This window comes from Passer montanus, unplaced genomic scaffold (genome assembly GCF_014805655.1).
Source record: "Passer montanus isolate IOZ18808 unplaced genomic scaffold, ASM1480565v1 scaffold109, whole genome shotgun sequence".
In the NCBI taxonomy this organism is placed as follows: domain Eukaryota; kingdom Metazoa; phylum Chordata; class Aves; order Passeriformes; family Passeridae; genus Passer; species Passer montanus.
Window position 1 is genome coordinate 1,569,438 of NW_024357502.1, and position 19,140 is coordinate 1,588,577.

Genomic DNA, 19,140 nt, shown 5'->3' on the forward strand with positions numbered 1-19,140 from the left:
TGGGTGTTCCCACAGACCCCAAACACCCCGGGCTGGGGAGGATTCGCCCAGTTTGGGGTGAATTTGGCCAATTTTGGGGTGAATTTGGCCAATTGTGGGGTGAATTTGGCCAGTTAGGGGGAATTTGCCAGGTTTTGGGATGCATTTTCCCAATTTTGGGATGAATTTTCCCAGTTTGAGGTGCTGGGTTCCATTTTTGGGGTGAAATCTGCCAGTTAGGGAGAATTTGCCCAGTTTTGGGATGCATTTTCCCAGTTTGAGGTGACTGGATCCTTTTTTGGGGTGAATTTGGCCAGTTTTGGGGTGACCGAACCCAGTTTTGGGGTGACTGGATCCAGTTTTGGATTGTATTTGCCCAGTTTGGGGTGAATTTGTTCAGTTTGAATTCACCCAGATTTGGGGTGAATTTGCCCAGTTTTGGGGTTTCTATGCCCAGTTTTGGGGTGTCTGCTCCCAGTTTAGGGTGAATTTGTCCAGTTTTGGGGTGACTGGATCCATTTTTGGGGTGAATTTGCCCAGTTTGGATGAATATCCCCTTGGGAGAACCCAATCCAGGGATTCCCAACCCTCTTAAGGAGCAGAAACCCCAAAAAGGAAAAGAGAAGAGCAGGATGAGGCCAGCGCCCCAAAATTCCAGGGAATTTGGGGTTTCCCTGTGGATTCCCCATCCCTGGAAGTGTCCAAGGTTGGACATTGGGGTTTGGAGCCACCTGGGAACGGGACTGATGGGATTTGGGGTCGCTTCCCAGCCCAAAGCATTCCGGGGTTCCCGGAGAAGCCGGGGGGACCCTCCCAGGGCTGGGGTTGGGATCGGGGAGTTGGATCCCACCGGGATTCCGGGGTTTCTCTGGGATTTCCGTGTCTGAGGGTGGGAGAAGTGAGCTGGGGAGGAACTGTGGGGACAGGGACACAGGGATTTAGGGACACAGGGATATAGGGACACAGGGACAGGGATACAGGGATTTAGGATGTAGGGATTTAGGGACACAGGGATTTAGGGACATAGGGACAGAAACACAGGGACAGGGATTTAGGGACACAGGGACAGGGACACAGGGATTTAGGGACACAGGGATTTAGGGACACAGGGACTGGTACAAGTTCAGGATCTGGGACAAGGTCAGCAATAGGGACAGGGACAAGGACGGAGAACAGGGCCAGGATCAGGGCCAGGGACAGAAAGAGTCAGGGACAAGGATAGGGACAGGGACAAGGACAGGATCAGGGACAGGATCAGGGACAAGGATGGGGACAGACAGGGACAGGGACCAGTCCAGTGACAGAATCAGGACTGGGGAGAGGGACACGCATGGGGAAAGGTTCAGACAGGGACAGAGACAGGGACAAGGACAGGATCAGGGACAGGATCAGGGACAAGGATGGGGACAGACAGGGACAGGGACCAGTCCAGTGACGGATGGGGAACTGGGGAGAGGGACACGCATGGGGAAAGGTTCAGACAGGGACAGAGACAGGGACAAGGACAGGATCAGGGACAAGGATGGGGACAGACAGGGACAGGGACCAGTCCAGTGACAGAATCAGGATCGGGGACAGGAACAGAGTCAAGGACAGGGACAAGGACAGGATCAGGGACAAGGATGGGGACAAGTTCAGGGACGGGCAGGGACAAGTTCAGTGGCAGGATCAGGACTGAGGACAGAGACGGGGACAAGGATAGGGACAGACACAGGGAAAAATCCAGTGAGAGGATCAGGAACAGAAACAGGGACAAGGATGGGGACAGGATCAAGGACAGGGACAGGATCAGGGACAAGGATGGGGACAGGATCAGGGACAGACAGGGACCAGTCCAGGATGGGGACAGGATCAGACAGGGACAAGGATGGGGACAAGGATCAGGGACAGAGTTAGGACCAGTCCAGTGACAGAATCAGGACTGGGGACAGGGACACGGATGGGGACAGGACCAGGGACACGCAGGGACAGAGTTAGGGACCAGTCCAGTGACAGAATCAGGACTGGGGACAGGGACACGGATGGGGACAGGACCAGGGACACGCAGGGACAGAGTCAGGGCTGGCCGCAGGCTCCAGCCCCTCATCCCCTGCCTGTCCCCAGGGCGGGCTGGCTGTCCCCTTGGGGCGTGGGGACACGCGTGACGCCGGGCGGGTGGCACCAGCGGGGTTCCTGTTCCCTGGCGGGCACGGGGCAGGAAGCGGGCCCGGCACCGTCCCTGTCCCAGACGTGTCCCCAGCGTGTCCCCAGGGCCATGGCCAGCAGCCCCGACCTGTACGAGACCCTGGAGATCCGGTACCCGCCCCCCCGGGCCCGCGGGGACCCCGGGCCGCCGGCGATGTCCCCGCGGTGTCGCTCGTGTCGCCGGGCGCTGGGCACGGCTGCGCTGCTGCTGCTGGTGGCGGCGCTGGCGGCGCTGGCCACCCTCTGTGAGTGGGGACAGCGGGGACAGCCACGGGCGGGGGACACGCGGGAAGGTGGGAGAGGGGCTGGGAAAGGGCTGGGATTTGGGGAGGGGCTGGAAAAGGGGCTGGGAGCGGATAAAAGTGGGAGAGGGATTTTGGGGAAGGGGCCGGGGTTTGGGGAGCGTCTGGGGAGGGGTTGGGAGGAGATGGGAGTGGGGTTGGAAAAAGCTGGGAAGGGGCTGGGGGTGGATGGAAGTGGGAGAGGGATTTTGGGGAAGGGGCTGGGATTTGGAGAGGGGCTGGGGAGGGGTCGGGAAAGGGGCTGGGAGCGGATAAAAGTGGGAGAGGGATTTTGGGGAAGGGGCTGGGATTTGGAGAGGGGCTGGGGAGGGGTCGGGAAAGGGGCTGGGAGCGGATAAAAGTGGGAGAGGGATTTTGGGGAAGGGGCTGGGATTTGGAGAGGGGCTGGGGAGGGGTCGGGAAAGGGGCTGGGAGCGGATAAAAGTGGGAGAGGGATTTTGGGGAAGGGGCTGGGATTTGGAGAGGGGCTGGGGAGGGGTCGGGAAAGGGGCTGGGAGCGGATAAAAGTGGGAGAGGGATTTTGGGGAAGGGGCTGGGATTTGGAGAGGGGCTGGGGAGGGGTCGGGAAAGGGGCTGGGAGCGGATAAAAGTGGGAGAGGGATTTTGGGGAAGGGGCTGGGATTTGGAGAGGGGCTGGGGAGGGGTCGGGAAAGGGGCTGGGAGCGGATAAAAGTGGGAGAGGGATTTTGGGGAAGGGGCTGGGATTTGGAGAGGGGCTGGGGAGGGGTCGGGAAAGGGGCTGGGAGCGGATAAAAGTGGGAGAGGGATTTTGGGGAAGGGGCTGGGATTTGGAGAGGGGCTGGGGAGGGGTCGGGAAAGGGGCTGGGAGCGGATAAAAGTGGGAGAGGGATTTTGGGGAAGGGGCTGGGATTTGGAGAGGGGCTGGGGAGGGGTCGGGAAAGGGGCTGGGAGCGGATAAAAGTGGGAGAGGGATTTTGGGGAAGGGGCTGGGATTTGGAGAGGGGCTGGGGAGGGGTCGGGAAAGGGGCTGGGAGCGGATAAAAGTGGGAGAGGGATTTTGGGGAAGGGGCTGGGATTTGGAGAGGGGCTGGGGAGGGGTCGGGAAAGGGGCTGGGAGCGGATAAAAGTGGGAGAGGGATTTTGGGGAAGGGGCTGGGATTTGGAGAGGGGCTGGGGGGTTGGGAGGGAGCAGGGAAAGGGTGGGAGAGGGGTTGGGAAAGGGGCTGGAAGTGGGGCTGGGAGTGGGCAGGGGGCTGGAGAGGGGCTGGGGGGTTGGGAGGGAGCAGGGAAAGGGTGGGAGAGGGGATGGGAAAGGGGCTGGGAGAGAGAGGGAGAGAGACGGGGATTTGGGCTGGGGTCTGGAGAGGGATTGGGAGCGGGGACCGGGATGGGGAGGGGGCTGGGGGGTCAGGAAGCGGGCAGGGAGTGGCCGAGGGTCCCGGGCAGGGGTCGCGGGTCCCCTCCTGGCGCTGTCCCCACCCCAAAATCGGCACGGCCAGGCCGGGCTGGCGGGGGGGTCTCTGGGTCGGGGGTCCCGGGCAGGGATTGGGGGCCCCAGGGACCCCCGGGCAGGGACCCCGGGCAGGGTCGGGGGTCCTGTCACGCCCCTGTCCCCCCCAGACGTGCAGGGCCGGGTGGAGCTGCGGGCGGCGCGGGCGAAGCTGGCAGCGGCCACCGACCCCCTGTGGCCCAGCCCCGACGGTGAGGGACCCCCGGGGCTGGCACTGTCCCCAACCTGTCCCCAGACCCTGCCTGCAGCCCCCGCTCTGCACCCGCTGTCCCCAAGTGCCACACACGGCCCCAAGTCCCGTCCTGTCCCCAAACCCTGACTTGTCCCCAAATCCTGTCCTGCTTACAAATCCTGGTTCACAGCCCCCGTCCCCAAATTCTGTCCCCTGTCCCCAAACTGTCCCCAGCCCACGGTGCCTGTCCCCATATCCTGTCCCTAAACCTCGTCCCCTGTCCCCAAACCTTGTCCCCATCCCCAAACCCAACTGCTGTCCCTGTCCCGTTGTCCCCACAGGTGACACCCCTTCAGCGGCACAGCGGCGGCAGGACCAGCTCGGTGGGTGACGGGGGGAGGTGACAAAGGCAGTGACAGGGTGTGGCAGGGGGGTGTGACAGGGATGTCGCCGTGTCCCCGCGCGGGTCTATGGGGTGCCGGGGAGGTGACAAGGGCGGTGACAGGGCTGTGACAGCGATGTCGCCGTGTCCCCGCGCAGGGCAGTGGCTGCAGGCGCTGGCGCTGGGCTGGCGCTACCACCGGGGCAAGATTTACCTGTTCTCGGGCCAGAGGCTGCCCTGGGCCGCGGCCGAGGCCGCCTGCGCGGTGACACACGCGCACCTGGCCTCTGTCACCAGCGCCGAGGAGCAGGTGAGGCTGGGGACACCCCCGGGGACGGCCACTCCTGTCCTGTCCTGCTCTGTCCCCTCCCACCTGAGCAGCGTCTGCCTAGGCACCTGTAGGGGCCTGTCCCCAAATCCTGCACACAGCCCCTGTCCCCAAATCCTGTCCCCAAATCCTGCACACAGCCCCTGTCCCCAAATCCTGTCCCCAAACCCTGTCCCCAAATCCTGCACACAGCCCCTGTCCCCAAATCCTGTCCTGTCCCCAAATCCTGCACACAGCCCCTGTCCCCAACCCCTGTCCCCATCACCTGTCCTGTCCCCAAATCCTGCACACAGCCCCTGGCCTGTCCCCAGGCCCTGCACACAGCCCCTGTCCCCAAACCTTGTCCTGTCCCCAAGCCCTGTCCTGTGCCCCTTTACCTGCCCGTGCTTGTCCACCCCTCTACCTGCACACCCTCCTGCCCCCCCTTCCAGTGTCCCCCCACCTGTCCCTTTGTCCCCTGCCACACCGTCCTGTGTCCCCTCCTCTGCCTCACCTGTCCCCGCTGCCCAAGTCCCCCTTTCCACCCCATCCTCCCTGTTCCCCTGTCCTCCCTGTGTCCCCTCCCCTGTCTCTGTGTCCCCTCCCCTGTTCCCCATTCCCGTGTTTCCTGACCTGTCCCCGTGTCCCCCCACCTGTCCCCGTGTCCCCCTTCCCACCTCATCCCACCCGCTCCCCTTGCCCCCCTTCCCCTGTCCCCCCCCACCTGCTCCCCTTGCCCCCTTTCCCCTGCCCCCCATTCCCATGTTCTGTCCCCTCCCCTGTCCCCCATTCCTGTGTCCCCTGACCTGTCCCCCTGTCCCCTCCCCTGCCGCTGTGTCCCCTCACCTGTCCTCCATTCCACTGTCCCCTCACCTGTCCCCGTGTCCCCCTGTCCATGTCCCCCTTCCCACCCATCCTCCCTGTTCCCCTGTCCTCCCTGGCCACACTGCCCCGTGTCCCCTCCTGTGCCTCACCTGTCCCCCCACCCATGTCCCCCTTTCCCCTGTTCCCCATTTCCGTGTCCCCTCACCTGTCCCCGTGTCCCCCTGTCCATGTCCCCCTTCCCACCCATCCTCCCTGTTCCCCTGTCCTCCCTGTGTCCCCTCACCCATCCCCGTGTCCCCTGACCCGTCCCCTGTCCCCTGACCTGTTCCCGTGTCCCCTCCCCTGTCCCCTGACCTGTCCCCATGTCACAATCCCCATGTCCCCTCACCCATCCCCATGTGCCCTCACCTGTCCCCATGTCCCCTCACCTGTCCCCATGTCCCCTCCCCTGTCCCCTGACCTGTCCCCGTGTCCCCAGGCCTACCTGGCCCGGGAGGCCCGAGGTGGCACCTACTGGATCGGGCTGGCGGCCACGGGCCCGGGGGACGCCTGGCGCTGGTCAGACGGGACCCCCTATTCCCCCGACCACAGGTGAGCGGGGTGGGGACACCGGGGGACACCTGGGGACACGGCTGTCCCCGAGCGCTGAGCAGGATCAGTCCCCAAAAATCAGCGGGATGATCCCATTAATCCTGTGGGATAGAGCAGTGGGATGATCCCTCTTATCCAGGGGGCTCAGATCCCCTAAATCCAGTGGGATGATCACACTAATCCAGTGGCATAATCCCCTAAATCCAATGGGATGATCCCCTAAATCCAGTGGGATCCCCCCACTAATCCAGTGGGACAATCCCACTAATCCATGGGGCACATATCCCCTAAATCCAGTGGAATGATCCCACTAATCCATTGGGTGATCCCACTAATCCAGTGGCAGAAGCCCCTTAATTCAGTGGCATAATCCCCTAAATCCAGTGGGATAATCCCACTAACCCAGTGGCATAATCCCCTAAATCCAGTGGGATGATCACACTAATCCAGGGGGCTCAGATCCCCTAAATCCAGTGAGATCATCCCACTAACCCAGCGGGACAATCCCACTAATCCATGGGGCACATATCCCCTAAATCCAGTGGGGTGATCCCACTAATCCAGTGGGAGGATCCCGTAAACACAGTGGGACAATCCCACTAATCTAGTGGGATGATCCAGTAATCCATGGGACTCAGATCCCCTAAACACAGTGGGCTCAGATCCCCTAAATCCAGTGGCATCATCCCACTAATTCGGTAGGATGCTCCACTAATCCATGGGACTCAGATCCCCTAAATCCACTGGGATCATCCCACTAATTCAGGGGACTCAGATCCCCTAAATCAATCCCCTAACCCAGTGGGATGATCCCCTCAATCCACCAGGATGACCCCACTAATCCTGTGGGACAATCCCACCAATCCAGTACCCCTAATCCCACGGGACGCCCCCACTAATTCCTGGATATGGGGGACTCAGATCCCTGCAAAACTGTGGGGTGATCTCAGGCATATCCAGGAGGTTCAATTGCCAAAAAATCAGTGGGATGATCCCTCCAAAAGTGTGGGATGATCCCTCCAGAAGAATGGGATAATCCCCGGATCCCCTAATCCCGCAGGATGCTCCCACTAATCCAGGGGGCTGCAATCCCCTAATCCCGTGGGACATCCCCCCTAATCCAGGGGGCTGAGATCCCCTAATCCCGCAGGACGTCCCCCCTAATCCCGCGGGCTGTCCCCACTAATCCAGGGGGCTGGGATCCCCTAATCCCACAGGATGTCCCCACTAATCCAGGGGGCTGGGATCCCCTAATCCCGCAGGATGTTCCCCCTAATCCAGGGGGCTGGGATCCCCTAATCCCATGGGATGTCCCCACTAATCCAGGGGGCTGGGATCCCCTAATCAAAAGTGTGGGATGATCCCTCCAGAAGAATGGGATAATCCCCCTTACCCTGTGGGGTGATCCCTTTTATCCTGTGAGGTGATCCCACTCATATCCAGGAGGTTCAATCCTCCAGAAATTACTGGGTTGATCCCTCTTTATATTATGCGATGATCCCTCCAAAACTGTGGGATGATCCCTCTAGAAGAATGGGATGATCCCACTCTTATCCAAGAGATTCAATCCCCCAAAAATCAGTGGGATGATCCCCCTCATATCTAACAGGTTCAATTCCCCCCACATCAGTGGGATGATCCCCCAAATCCAGAGGCCTCATCCCCCCTATCCAAGGGTCCGCATCCACCCGGTGGGCGCGGGGCTCTGGAAGGACCACAACTGCAACTTCAGCTTCCCCTGGGTGTGCCAGAGGGAGCTCAGCGTGCCCTGAGCGGCCCCGCGCCGGCGTCACCTCGGAATTGTCCCCAAGGAGGAGTGGGTGGGTTATGGGACTTGGGAGGGTTTGGGAATTGTGGGGTGATCCCGTTAATGCTGGATGATTCCTGGATATGGGGGACTCGGATAGCTGTCCCCGCTGACCGGCGCCTTGGGGGCAGTTTCTGGGCTCCAGGGCAGCCGGACAGCACCGACCACGGCCGCTGGGGCGGCGAGCGCTGCGTGCAGATCCACCCGGTGGGCGCGGGGCTCTGGAACGACCACAACTGCAACTTCAGCTTCCCCTGGGTGTGCCAGAGGGAGCTCAGCGTGCCCTGAGCGGCCCCGCGCCGGCGTCACCTCGGAATTGTCCCCAAGGAGGAGCAGGGGGGGTTATGGGGCTTGGGAGGGTTTGGGAATTGTGGGGTGATCCCGTTAATGCTGGATGATTCCTGGATATGGGGGACTCAGATCCCTGCAAAACTGTGGGGTGATCTCAGGCATATCCAGGAGGTTCAATTGCCAAAAAATCAGTGGGATGATCCCTCCAAAAGTGTGGGATGATCCCTCCAGAAGAATGGGATAATCCCCCTTACCCTGTGGGGTGATCCCTTTTATCCTGTGAGGTGATCCCACTCATATCCAGGAGGTTCAATCCTCCAGAAATTACTGGGTTGATCCCTCTTTATATTATGCGATGATCCCTCCAAAACTGTGGGATGATCCCTCTAGAAGAATGGGATGATCCCACTCTTATCCAAGAGATTCAATCCCCCAAAAATCAGTGGGATGATCCCCCTCATATCTAACAGGTTCAATTCCCCCCACATCAGTGGGATGATCCCCCAAATCCAGAGGCCTCATCCCCCCTATCCAAGGGTCCGCATCCACCCGGTGGGCGCGGGGCTCTGGAAGGACCACAACTGCAACTTCAGCTTCCCCTGGGTGTGCCAGAGGGAGCTCAGCGTGCCCTGAGCGGCCCCGCGCCGGCGTCACCTCGGAATTGTCCCCAAGGAGGAGTGGGTGGGTTATGGGACTTGGGAGGGTTTGGGAATTGTGGGGTGATCCCGTTAATGCTGGATGATTCCTGGATATGGGGGACTCGGATACCTCCAAAACTGTGGGGTGATCCCTCCAGAAGAATGGGATGATCCCACTCTTATCCAAGAGATTCAATCCCCCAAAAATCAGTGGGATGATCCCCCTCATATCTAACAGGTTCAATTCCCCCCACATCAGTGGGATGATCCCTCCCAGAAATCAGTGGGATGATCCCTCAAAAAGTGTGGGATGATCCCCCTTAGCCTGTGAGGTGATCCCTCCTGTCCTGTGGGGTGATCCCTTTTATCCTGTGGGATGATCTCTCCAAAAGTGTGGGATGATCCCTCCCATCCTGTGGGGTGATCCCACTCATGTCCAGGAGGTTCAATCCTCCAGAAATTACTGGGTTGATCCCTCTTTATCCTATGGGATGATCCCTCCAGAAGAATGGGATCATCCCACTCTTATCCAAGAGATTAAATCCCCCAAAATCAGTGGGATGATCTCTCCAGAAAAATTGGATGATCCCACTCATATCCAGGAGGTTTAATCCCCAAAACCAGTGGGATCATCCCCCAAAAGCACTGGGATCTCATCCCCCCATATCCAGCGGGATCAATCCCCTAATCCAGCGGGGTCGTCCCCCCTTACCCAAGAGAATCATCCCCCAAAAGCAGTGGGTTCATCTCCCATATCCAGAGGGATCATCCCTCCTCTTTAGGGAATTCATTCCCCATATCTAGGGATCTCATCCCCCAAAACCAGTGGGATCATTCCCCCTATTTAGGGAGTTCACCCCCCATATCCAGTGGGATCAATCTCCCAATCCAGAGGGATCATCCCCCTTATTTAGGGACCTCATCCCCCCCATCTAAGAGGATCATCCCCCTTGTTTAGGGATGTCATCCTCCATATCCAATGGAATCATCCCCTAAAACCAGTGGGATCAATCCTCCAAAACCAGTGGGATCATCCCCCCGATCCAGAGGGATCATTCCTCCATTTAGGGAATTCATCCCCCATATCCAGGGTTCTCATCCCCTCCAAAACCATTGGGATCATCTCTCCTACCCAGGGATCTCAGTCCCCTCAGGCACTTGGATCCTCCCCCAAAACCAGCGGCTTCTCATCCCCCAAAAACAGTGGGATCTCATCCCCCCCATCCCCCAAATCCTGTAGGATCATTCCCCATATCCAGTGGTGTCATTGTCGCTCTCCAGGGGGATAATCCCCCCAAAACCAGTGGGATCAATCCCCCTTGTCCAGTGGGATCAATCTCCACATCCAGTGGGATCATCTCCCCTGTTTAGGGATCTCATCCCCCAAAAGCAGTGGGATCATTCCCCCTATTTAGGGAATTCATCCCCCATATCCGGGGGTCTCATGCCCTCTCTCCAGTGGGATCATCCCCCTTATCCAGAGGGATCATCCCCCCCATCCAACAGGACCATCCCAAAATACAAAAAACTCCCAAAAATATCAAAACCAAATCCAAATAACTCCAAAATTACCCCAAACACGCCCCAAAATATCCGAAAAATACCAAAAATAATAATAAAAAAACCCTAAAAAATCCAAAACAATCCCAAATAAACCTAAAACAAAACAAACAAAAATGTCCAGGGGGAAAAGGGAAGGAAAAAGGGAATTAAAAATGGGGGAAAGGGAATAAAAACGAGGGGAAAAGGGAGAAAGGGAATAAAAAAGTGAAATAATAGGGGAGGGAAAATGGAATCTAAAAGTGGGGGAAGAGAGGGGTAAAAAAGGTGGAAAATAAAATTAAAGGGGGGAAATAGGGTGGGGAAAAGAGAAGGAAAAGGGAGAAAAAGGAACTGAAAGAGGGAAAAGAGGGAGGGGAAAGAGAATAAAAAACAGGGAAGGGGAAGAAAAAGGTAGAAAAAAAGGGGGAAAATTTAAAAAAAGGGGGGGAAGGGAACAAAAAGGGAGGGAAATTAATTAAAAGAGGGGAAGCGAACAAAAAACAGGGAAGTGGGGAGAAAAAGGTGGAAAAAATGAGGGGAAAATTTTTTAAAAAGGGGAGGAAGAGAGGGGATTGCGGGGGAAATTTTTATGCAAAAATGGAGGGGGCGGCAGCCAATGGGAGCGCGCGGTAGGCGGGGTAAGAACGAGCAGGAGATGATTGGCTAAAATGATGATTGGCGGGAATGATAGCGAATAAAAAGGCGCGGAGGGCGGGGCCGGCGACAGTGCGGAAGTACTCGGTGCTCCGGTGGGGCGGAGCCGGATGATTGACGGGAGCTGCAGCCAATTGGAGGCGGAATGGGGTGGAGAGGCGGGTCAGATGGGGCGGGGCTTAAAGCGCGGGAAGGCGCCGGGGAGGGACATTTGAGGGGGGATTTTGGGGACACGGCCCGGCCAGGGGGGGCATGGCTGGGGGGAGGGACACGGAGGGGGTGGGAGCTGGGAACCCCCGGCAGGTGCAGGCGAGGGGCGGCTCCTCCTGCCGGGGGGGTCCCATTCACCTCCGTAAGGACCAGCCCTGGTCAGGGGGTGTCACTGGGCTGTGTCCATATCCCACCCCGGTGTCCATATCCCACCCCGGTGTCCATATCCCATCCCGTTGTCCATATCCCACCCCGGTGTCCGTGTCCCATTTATGGTGTCCATATCCCATCTCAATGTCCATATCCCATCCCAGTGTCCATATCCCATTCCAATGTCCATATCCATTCTCTGTGTCCATATCCCCTCCATGGTGTCCATATATCATCCGGTGTCCATATCCCATTCCAATGTCTATATCCCATCCCGGTGTCCATATCCCATCCCGGTGTCTATATCCCATCCCAGTGTCCATATCCCCTCCATGGTGTCCGTATCCTATCTCAGTGTCCATGTCCCATCCTGGTGTCCATATCCCATCCATGACGTCCATATCCCATTCCAACGTCCATATCCCATCCCAGTGTCCATATCCCATCCCAGCATCCGTATCCCATCCATGGTGTCCATATCCCCTCCATGGCGTCCATATCCCACCCATGGCGTCCATACATCATCCGGTGTCGATATCCCATTCCAATGTCCATATCCCATCCCAATGTCCATATCCCATCCCTGTGTCCATGTCCCATCCTGGTGTCCATGTCCCATCCTGGTGTCCATATTCCATTTATGGTGCCCATATCCCATTCCAATGTCCATATCCCATCTCAGTGTCTGTATCCCATCTCTGTGTCCATATCCCCCCCCATGGTGTCCATATCCCATCCCAATGTCCATATCCCACCCTGTGTCCATATCCCATCCATGGTGTCCATATCCCATCCATGATGTCCATATCCCATCCCAGTGTCCATATCCCATCCTGTGTCCATATCCCATCCCAGTGTCCATATCCCATCCCGGTGTCCATATCCCCTCCATGGTGTCCGTATCCTATCTCAGTGTCCATGTCCCATCCTGGTGTCCATATCCCATCCATGACGTCCATATCCCATTCCAACGTCCATATCCCATCCCAGTGTCCATATCCCATCCCAGCATCCGTATCCCATCCATGGTGTCCATATCCCACCCATGGCGTCCATACATCATCCGGTGTCGATATCCCATTCCAATGTCCATATCCCATCCCAATGTCCATATCCCATCCCTGTGTCCATGTCCCATCCTGGTGTCCATGTCCCATCCTGGTGTCCATATTCCATTTATGGTGCCCATATCCCATTCCAATGTCCATATCCCATCTCAGTGTCTGTATCCCATCTCTGTGTCCATATCCCCCCCCATGGTGTCCATATCCCATCCCAATGTCCATATCCCATCCTGTGTCCATATCCCATCCCAGTGTCCATATCCCATCCCGGTGTCCATATTGCACCCCAATATCCGTATCTCATCCTTGGTGTCCATAATCCATCCCTGTATCAATATCCCATCCATGGTGTCCACCCCCATTTCCACGGCAGGAGGACGCACCCCGAAAGCCCCACTTCTGTCACCATGGCAACGGGACTCTCCCATTAATCCCCGCCCCCGTTGCCATAGCAGCAGAAACGCTCCCATTAAACCCCGCCCCTGTTGCCGTGGCAACCGCGACGCTCCCACTGAGCCCCGCCCCCGTTGCCATAGCAGCAGACCCGCTTCCTTGAAGCCACGCCCCTGTTGCCATGGCAATGAGACTCGCCTTGAAGGCCCGCCCTGTTGCCATGGCACTGCAACGCTCCGCGCAGGCCCCGCCCCCGTTGCTATGGCACCGAGACGCTTCGCGCAGGCCCCGCCCCCGTTGCCATGGCACCGAGACGCTCCGCGCAGGCCCCGCCCCCGTTGCCATGGCACCGAGACGCTGAGGCCGGGCCGCGATGGCGGCCGAGGGGCCGGAGCCGGGCCCGGACGCGTCCCTGGTGTCCCTGTACCGCTGGCTGGACACGGTGCCGCTGTCGCGGCCGCGCAGGAACATCGCCCGCGACTTCAGCGACGGGGGTTGGCCTTGCGGGGACACGGCGGGGTGGCCGGGGCGGGCTGTGGCCGTGGTGCCACCCGCAGCGTGTCCCCGCTGTCCCCGCAGTGCTGGCGGCCGAGGTGGTGAAGTTCTTCTTCCCCTCCCTGGTGGAGCTGCACAGCTTTGTGCCCACCAGCTCCACGGCGCAGAAAGCCGCCAACTGGGGCCACCTCAACAGGTAGGGACAGGTGCCACCAGCTCCGTGTGACGTGCGGGGTGTCCCCAGATCGTCCCCACGTGTCCTGCGGGCGGTGTCGCCCTGTTTGTCACATCCTGAGACACAGAGACACAGTGGCATGCAGCGGGTGGGGATTGGTGTCCCTAGTGTCCCCCTGTGCCCCTCTGGATCCCTCTGGGTCCCTCTGGGTCCCTCCGTGTCCCTCTGTGTCCCCTGTGTCCCTCTGTGTCCCTCCATGTTCCCTGTGTCCCTTTGTCTGTCTCTGTGCCTCGTGTTCCTCTGTGTCCCCATGTGTCCCTCTGTGTCCCCTTTGTCCCTCTCTGTCCCTTTGTGTCCCTCCATGTCCCCCGTGTCCCTCTGTGTCTGTCTCTGTGCCCTGTGTCCCTCTGTGTCCCTCTCTCCCTCTGTGTCCCATGTCCCTCTGTATCCCCAGTGTCCATCTCTGTCCCTCTGTGTCCCCCCAGGAAAGTGCTGAGCAAGCTGAACCTGCGGCTCCCCGAGGAGATGATCCAGGCGCTGGCGCGGAGCCGGCCGGGAACGGCCGAGCAGCTCCTGCAGCTCCTGCGGGACAAAATCCTCCAGAGGCAGAGGAACAGCAAGGGAGGGGGCGGGAAGGTGAGGAAATCCCCAAACATGGGGAGGAAATCCCAAAAATGGGGGATTACCGGGAATGGGAATCCTGGGAAAGGTTGGATATTTGGGTTTGGGGAAAGCTGGGATAGGGAATGATTGCTGGGTGGGATTTAGGGTCATTCCCAAGAGAAATCGTTCCTGGGTTCTGCTCTAGAGCTGGGCTGAGAGAGTTGGGAATGTTCCCCTGGAGAAGGGAAAAATCCAGGGAATCCTCAGAGTCCCTGAAAGGGCTCCAGGAGAGCTGCAGAGGGACTGGGGAGGGATGGGATGGGATGGGATGGGATGGGATGGGATGGGATGGGATGGGGTTTAAGGTCTCCTCCAAACTAAACCATTCCAGGATTCTGGAGCCCCTCTGCTCTGGGAGAGCTGGGAATGTTCCCCTGGAGTACGGAAAATTCTAGGGAATACTCAGAGTTCCTAAAGGAGCTCCAGGAGACCTGGAATTGGGGACAAGGGACAGGGGCACAGGACACAGGGAATGGCTGCCACTGGCCAAGGGGAGATTGGGCTGGGATCTGGGCAAGGAATTGCTGGCTGGGAGGGTGGGATCCATCATCCATCCCTGTGGGGTTTTCCAGGCCAGCCCAATGTCCGGAGCGATTTGGGAAGTGGCTGCATCCAGGATGGCGCTGCCAGGTGAGGGCTGGGCGGGGTCAGGACCCTTTTGGGGCCAGGGGGTCTTTATGGGGTCACTGTGGGGGGCTGGGGGTCCTTGTGGGGTTTTGGGAGTCATTGAGGGGGCTCAGGGGGTCCCTGTGGTGGTTTGGGGTCACTGTGGGTTTTGGGTGTCCCCTGTGGGGTCAGGTTGTCACTGTGGGGTTAAGGGGGAACCCTTTGTTGGTGTGGGGTCACTGCGGTGGTTTGGGAATCACTGAGGGGGATCTTTGTGGGGTTTGGGGTGTCCCCAGAGAGGTCTGGGGGTCCCTGTTGTGGTTTGGGATCACTGTGGGGTGGGCGGCGACCCTTTGGTGCTTTGGGGTGTGTGGGGGGTTTGGGGGGGTCACTGTGAAGATTTGGGGTCACTGTGGTGGTTTTGGGGATCCCTGTGGTGGTTTGGTGTCACTGTGGTGTTTGGGGTCTCTGTGAGGATTTGGGGTCACTGTGGCATTTGGGGGATCACTGTGGTGTTTGGGGTCACTGTGGTGGTTTGGGGAATCCCTGTGGTGGTTTGGGGTCCCTGTGGTGGTTTGGGGTCCCTGTGGTGTTTGGGGGGTCACTGTGAGGGTTTGGGGTCCCTGTGAGGGTTTGGGGGATCCCTGTGGGGGTTTGGGGTCTCTGTGGGGTTTGGGGTGTCCCCATGGGGGTCAGGGTGTCCCCCTATGTGCCTCGGGTTATTTTGTGGGTCAGGGGTTCACCCTGGGCTTTGGGGGTCACTGCGGTGGCTCTGGGTGTCCCCGAGTGTCCCCTGCGTGTCCCCGCGGGAGATCAGGACATTCCCGTGGGATCGGGGGACAGGATTTGGGAACGTCCCCTCGGGGGCTCACGGGAGGGCTCAGCGCTGTCCCCACGGCCGTGTCCCCGCGCCAGGGTGGTGACAGTGCCGGGGCAGCCCGGGGCTGGCCCTGGGGACATGCGACAGCAGCTGGCGGAGCGCGAGCAGGCGCTGGCGCTGGCGCGGGACACGATCCAGGTGAGCCCATCCCAAATCCCGGCGTCCGGAGAGACCCCGGATGCGCGGGGACATCCCGGGGGGACACGCGCGACACTGTCCTGTCCCCGCGCCCTTCTTCCCGGCTTTTCCCTGTCCCCCTTTCCCGGCTTTTCCTCGTCCCTTCTTCTCAGAAATTTTCTCTGTCCCCCTTTGTCGCCTTTTCCTTGTTCCCTATTCCCGGCTTTTCCAGCTTTTCCCGGTTTTTCCCTATCCCCCTTTCCCGGCTTTTCCCGATCCCCTATTCCCGTCTTTTCCAGCTTTTCCCTGTCCCCCTTTCCCGGCTTTTCCCGATCCCCCTTCCCGACTGTTTCCTGTCCCTTCTTGTCTAAAATGTTCCCTGTCCCTCTTTCCCGGCTTTTCCCTGTCCCCTATTCCCGGCTTTTCCCAGTTTTTCCTGCTTTTTCTCTGTCCCCCTTTCCCGGCTTTTCCCTTTCCAGGCTTTTCCCGGCTTTTCCCGGCTTTTCCCTGTCCCTTCTTCCCGAAAATTCTCCCTCTCCCCCTATCTCAGCTTTTCCGGGTCCTTCCTTACGTAAAATTTCCCTTGTCCTTCTTTCCCAGTTTTTCCCTGTCCTCCTTTTCCGGCTTTTCCCGATTCCTTCTTCCCTAAAATTCTCCTTGTCCCTCCTTCCCAGCTTTTCCAGGCTTTTCCCGGTTTTTCCCCATCCTTCCTTCCCGGCTTTCCCTGTCCCTTCTTTCCCAAAATTTTCTGCGTCCCCTTTCCCCTCTTTTCCCTGTCTCCTGTTCCCGGATTTTCCCTGTCCCTTCTTTCCTAAAATTCTCCCTGTCCCCATTTCCGGGTTTTTCCCTGTCCCCCCTTTCCCGGATTTTCCCGGTTCCTCCTCTAAAATTTTCCCTGTCCTTCCCTCCCGGCTTTTCCCGGTTTCTCCCGGTTGTTCCCTGTCTCTTCTTCCCTAAAATTTTCCTGTCCCACATTCCCGGCTTTTCCCTGTCCCCCTATCCTGGCTTTTCCCAGTCCCTTCTTCCCTAAAATTTTCCCTGTCCTCCTTCCCGGCTTTTCCCGGTTTTTCCCGATTTTTTCCCGAATTTTCCCGGCTTTTCCCTGTGCCCCCTTTCCCGGTTTTTCCCGATTTTTCCCAATCCCCCCATTCTGCTTTTTCCCGTCCCTCAAATCTCCCCTGAAATCCGGCTTTTTCCCACTGCAAATGTAAATTTTGGGAAGGGCCGGGATTCTGTGGGATATCCGGGAATGGGAACAGCGGGATATCTGGAATTCCCATTTTATTTTTAATGGGAAAGGGATCAGAACCCCAAATCCATCTCTTCTCCTCAGTGAGAAAAAATACCTCCAAAATTCCTCTGGGAAAAGAAACCAAAATCCCCTGCTCTGGGAAGACCCCCTGGAATGGGTTTGGGATTTGGGGGTTTTGGGGATTTGGGATTTTGGGGCTCGGGGGTTTGGGATTTGGCTCCCAAATCCCTGGGGAACGGCAGATCCTGCAGGCCAAGGTGGGGCGGCTGGAGCAGCTCCTGCTCCTCAAGAATCTCCGCATCGACGACCTGAGCCGGCGGCTGCAGCAGCTGCAGGGCCACCGCCGCTGACGGGGACAGCGACAGCGCGGGGACAGCGCGGGGACAGCGCGGGGACAGCGCGGGGACAGCGCGGGGACACCGCGGGGACAGCGCGGGGACAGCGCGGGGACAGCGCGGGGACACCGCGGGGACAGCGCGGGGACAGCGCGGGGACAGCGCGGTGGCTCCCGGTGGCTCCGAGCCCGGCGCGGCTGCGGCGCTCGGGATTAAAGAGTTGGATGTTGGTGGCCGTGAGGGGACAATGGGGACACTGTGGGGACACTGGGGACAATGGGACACTGGGGACACTGGGGGGACACTGGGGGGACACTGTGGGGACACTGGGGGGACACTGTGGGGACACTGGGGACACTGGGGACACTGCGGGGACACTGGAGATATTGGGGACAATGGGACACTGGGGACACTGGGGACACTGTGGGGACACTGAGGTGACAATGGGGACAGCGGGGAGGGGACAGAGGTGAGGACAGCGCTGGGGACACTGCGGGGACACTGAAGATATTGGGGACAATGGGACACTGGGTACACTGGGGACACTGTGGGAACACTGAGGTGACAATGGGGACAGCGGGGAGGGGACAGAGGTGAGGACAGCGCTGGGGACATTGAGGGGACACTGGGGACAATGTGGGGACACTGTGGGGACACTGTGGGGACACTGGAGACGTGGAGACACGGGACACTGTGGGGACACGGGGGACAATGTGGGGACACTGTGGACACGGGGGGGAACACTGTGGACATGTGGGGACACTGTGGGGACAGCGGGGACAGCAGTGGGGACACTGAGAGGACACTGAGGACACTGTGGGGACACGGGGGAAAATGTGGGGACACTGGGGACACTGTGTGGACACTGTGGGGACAGCGGGGAGGAGACAGCAGTGGGGACACTGCGGGGACACTGGGGACACTGCGGGGACAATGGTGACACGGTGGGGACACTGGGGACATGTGGGGACACTGTGGGGACAGCGGGGACAGCGGGGACAGCAGTGGGGACACTGAGAGGACACTGAGGACACTGTGGGGACACGAGGGAAAATGTGGGGACACTGTGTGGACACTGTGGGGACAGCGGGGAGGAGACAGCAGTGGGGACACTGTGGGGACACTGGGGACACTGCGAGGACAATGGTGACACGGTGGGGACACTGGGGACATGTGGGGACACTGTGGGGACAGCAGGGGGACATTGTCGGGACAGCAGTGGGGGCAGTAGGGAGGGGACAGCACTGGGGACACTGGGGGGACAATGGGGACAATGGGACACTGGGGACAGCAGTGGGAACACTAGAGGGACACTGTGGGGACACTGGGGACACCACGGGGACAGTGCTGGGGACACTGTGGGGACAGCGGGGTAGAGGTGGCATATGGGGACATCATTGTGGAGGTGGCACTGTGGGGACACGGTTGTGGGGACAGCAGGGAGGGGACATCAGCATGGAGGTGGCAGTGTGGGGACACGATGGGGACACTTCGGGGGACACGAAGGGGACACTGCGGGGGACATTGGCGCGAGGACATCAGGGCAGGGACATCAAGGTGGGGACACCGTGGGGACAGCAGAGAGGGGACAGCAGGGTGGGGACGGCAATGTGGGGACACCGTGGGGACAACACTGGGGACACCGTGGGGAAAAC

At 59.2% G+C, this 19,140-nt stretch overlaps 3 protein-coding genes across 3 annotated transcripts in view; 2 read left to right on the plus strand and 1 right to left on the minus strand.

Annotated features, from left to right (window-relative positions):
- Positions 1 to 6,181, minus strand: part of EBF4 (EBF family member 4) — a 33,200-nt gene extending 27,019 nt beyond the window's left edge. The window contains exon 1 of the mRNA XM_039724655.1: positions 6,083 to 6,181. The gene's annotated coding sequence lies outside the window, so the exon portion shown is untranslated. The remainder of the gene's footprint in view (positions 1 to 6,082) is intronic.
- Positions 2,039 to 8,718, plus strand: LOC120509697 (C-type lectin domain family 4 member F-like). The gene is made up of 6 exons (XM_039724675.1): positions 2,039 to 2,408; positions 4,047 to 4,127; positions 4,450 to 4,491; positions 4,649 to 4,800; positions 6,101 to 6,213; positions 8,152 to 8,718. The coding sequence occupies exons 1-6, from the start codon at positions 2,234 to 2,236 to the stop codon at positions 8,306 to 8,308; spliced, it is 720 nt and encodes a 239-aa protein (XP_039580609.1). The 5' UTR covers positions 2,039 to 2,233; the 3' UTR covers positions 8,309 to 8,718.
- A 4,603-nt stretch (positions 8,719 to 13,321) lies between these two features.
- On the plus strand, positions 13,322 to 17,574 carry SPEF1 (sperm flagellar 1). The gene is made up of 6 exons (XM_039724018.1): positions 13,322 to 13,456; positions 13,542 to 13,653; positions 14,118 to 14,268; positions 14,873 to 14,925; positions 15,817 to 15,919; positions 17,393 to 17,574. The coding sequence occupies exons 1-6, from the start codon at positions 13,336 to 13,338 to the stop codon at positions 17,498 to 17,500; spliced, it is 648 nt and encodes a 215-aa protein (XP_039579952.1). The 5' UTR covers positions 13,322 to 13,335; the 3' UTR covers positions 17,501 to 17,574.
- The last annotated feature ends 1,566 nt before the right edge of the window (positions 17,575 to 19,140 follow it).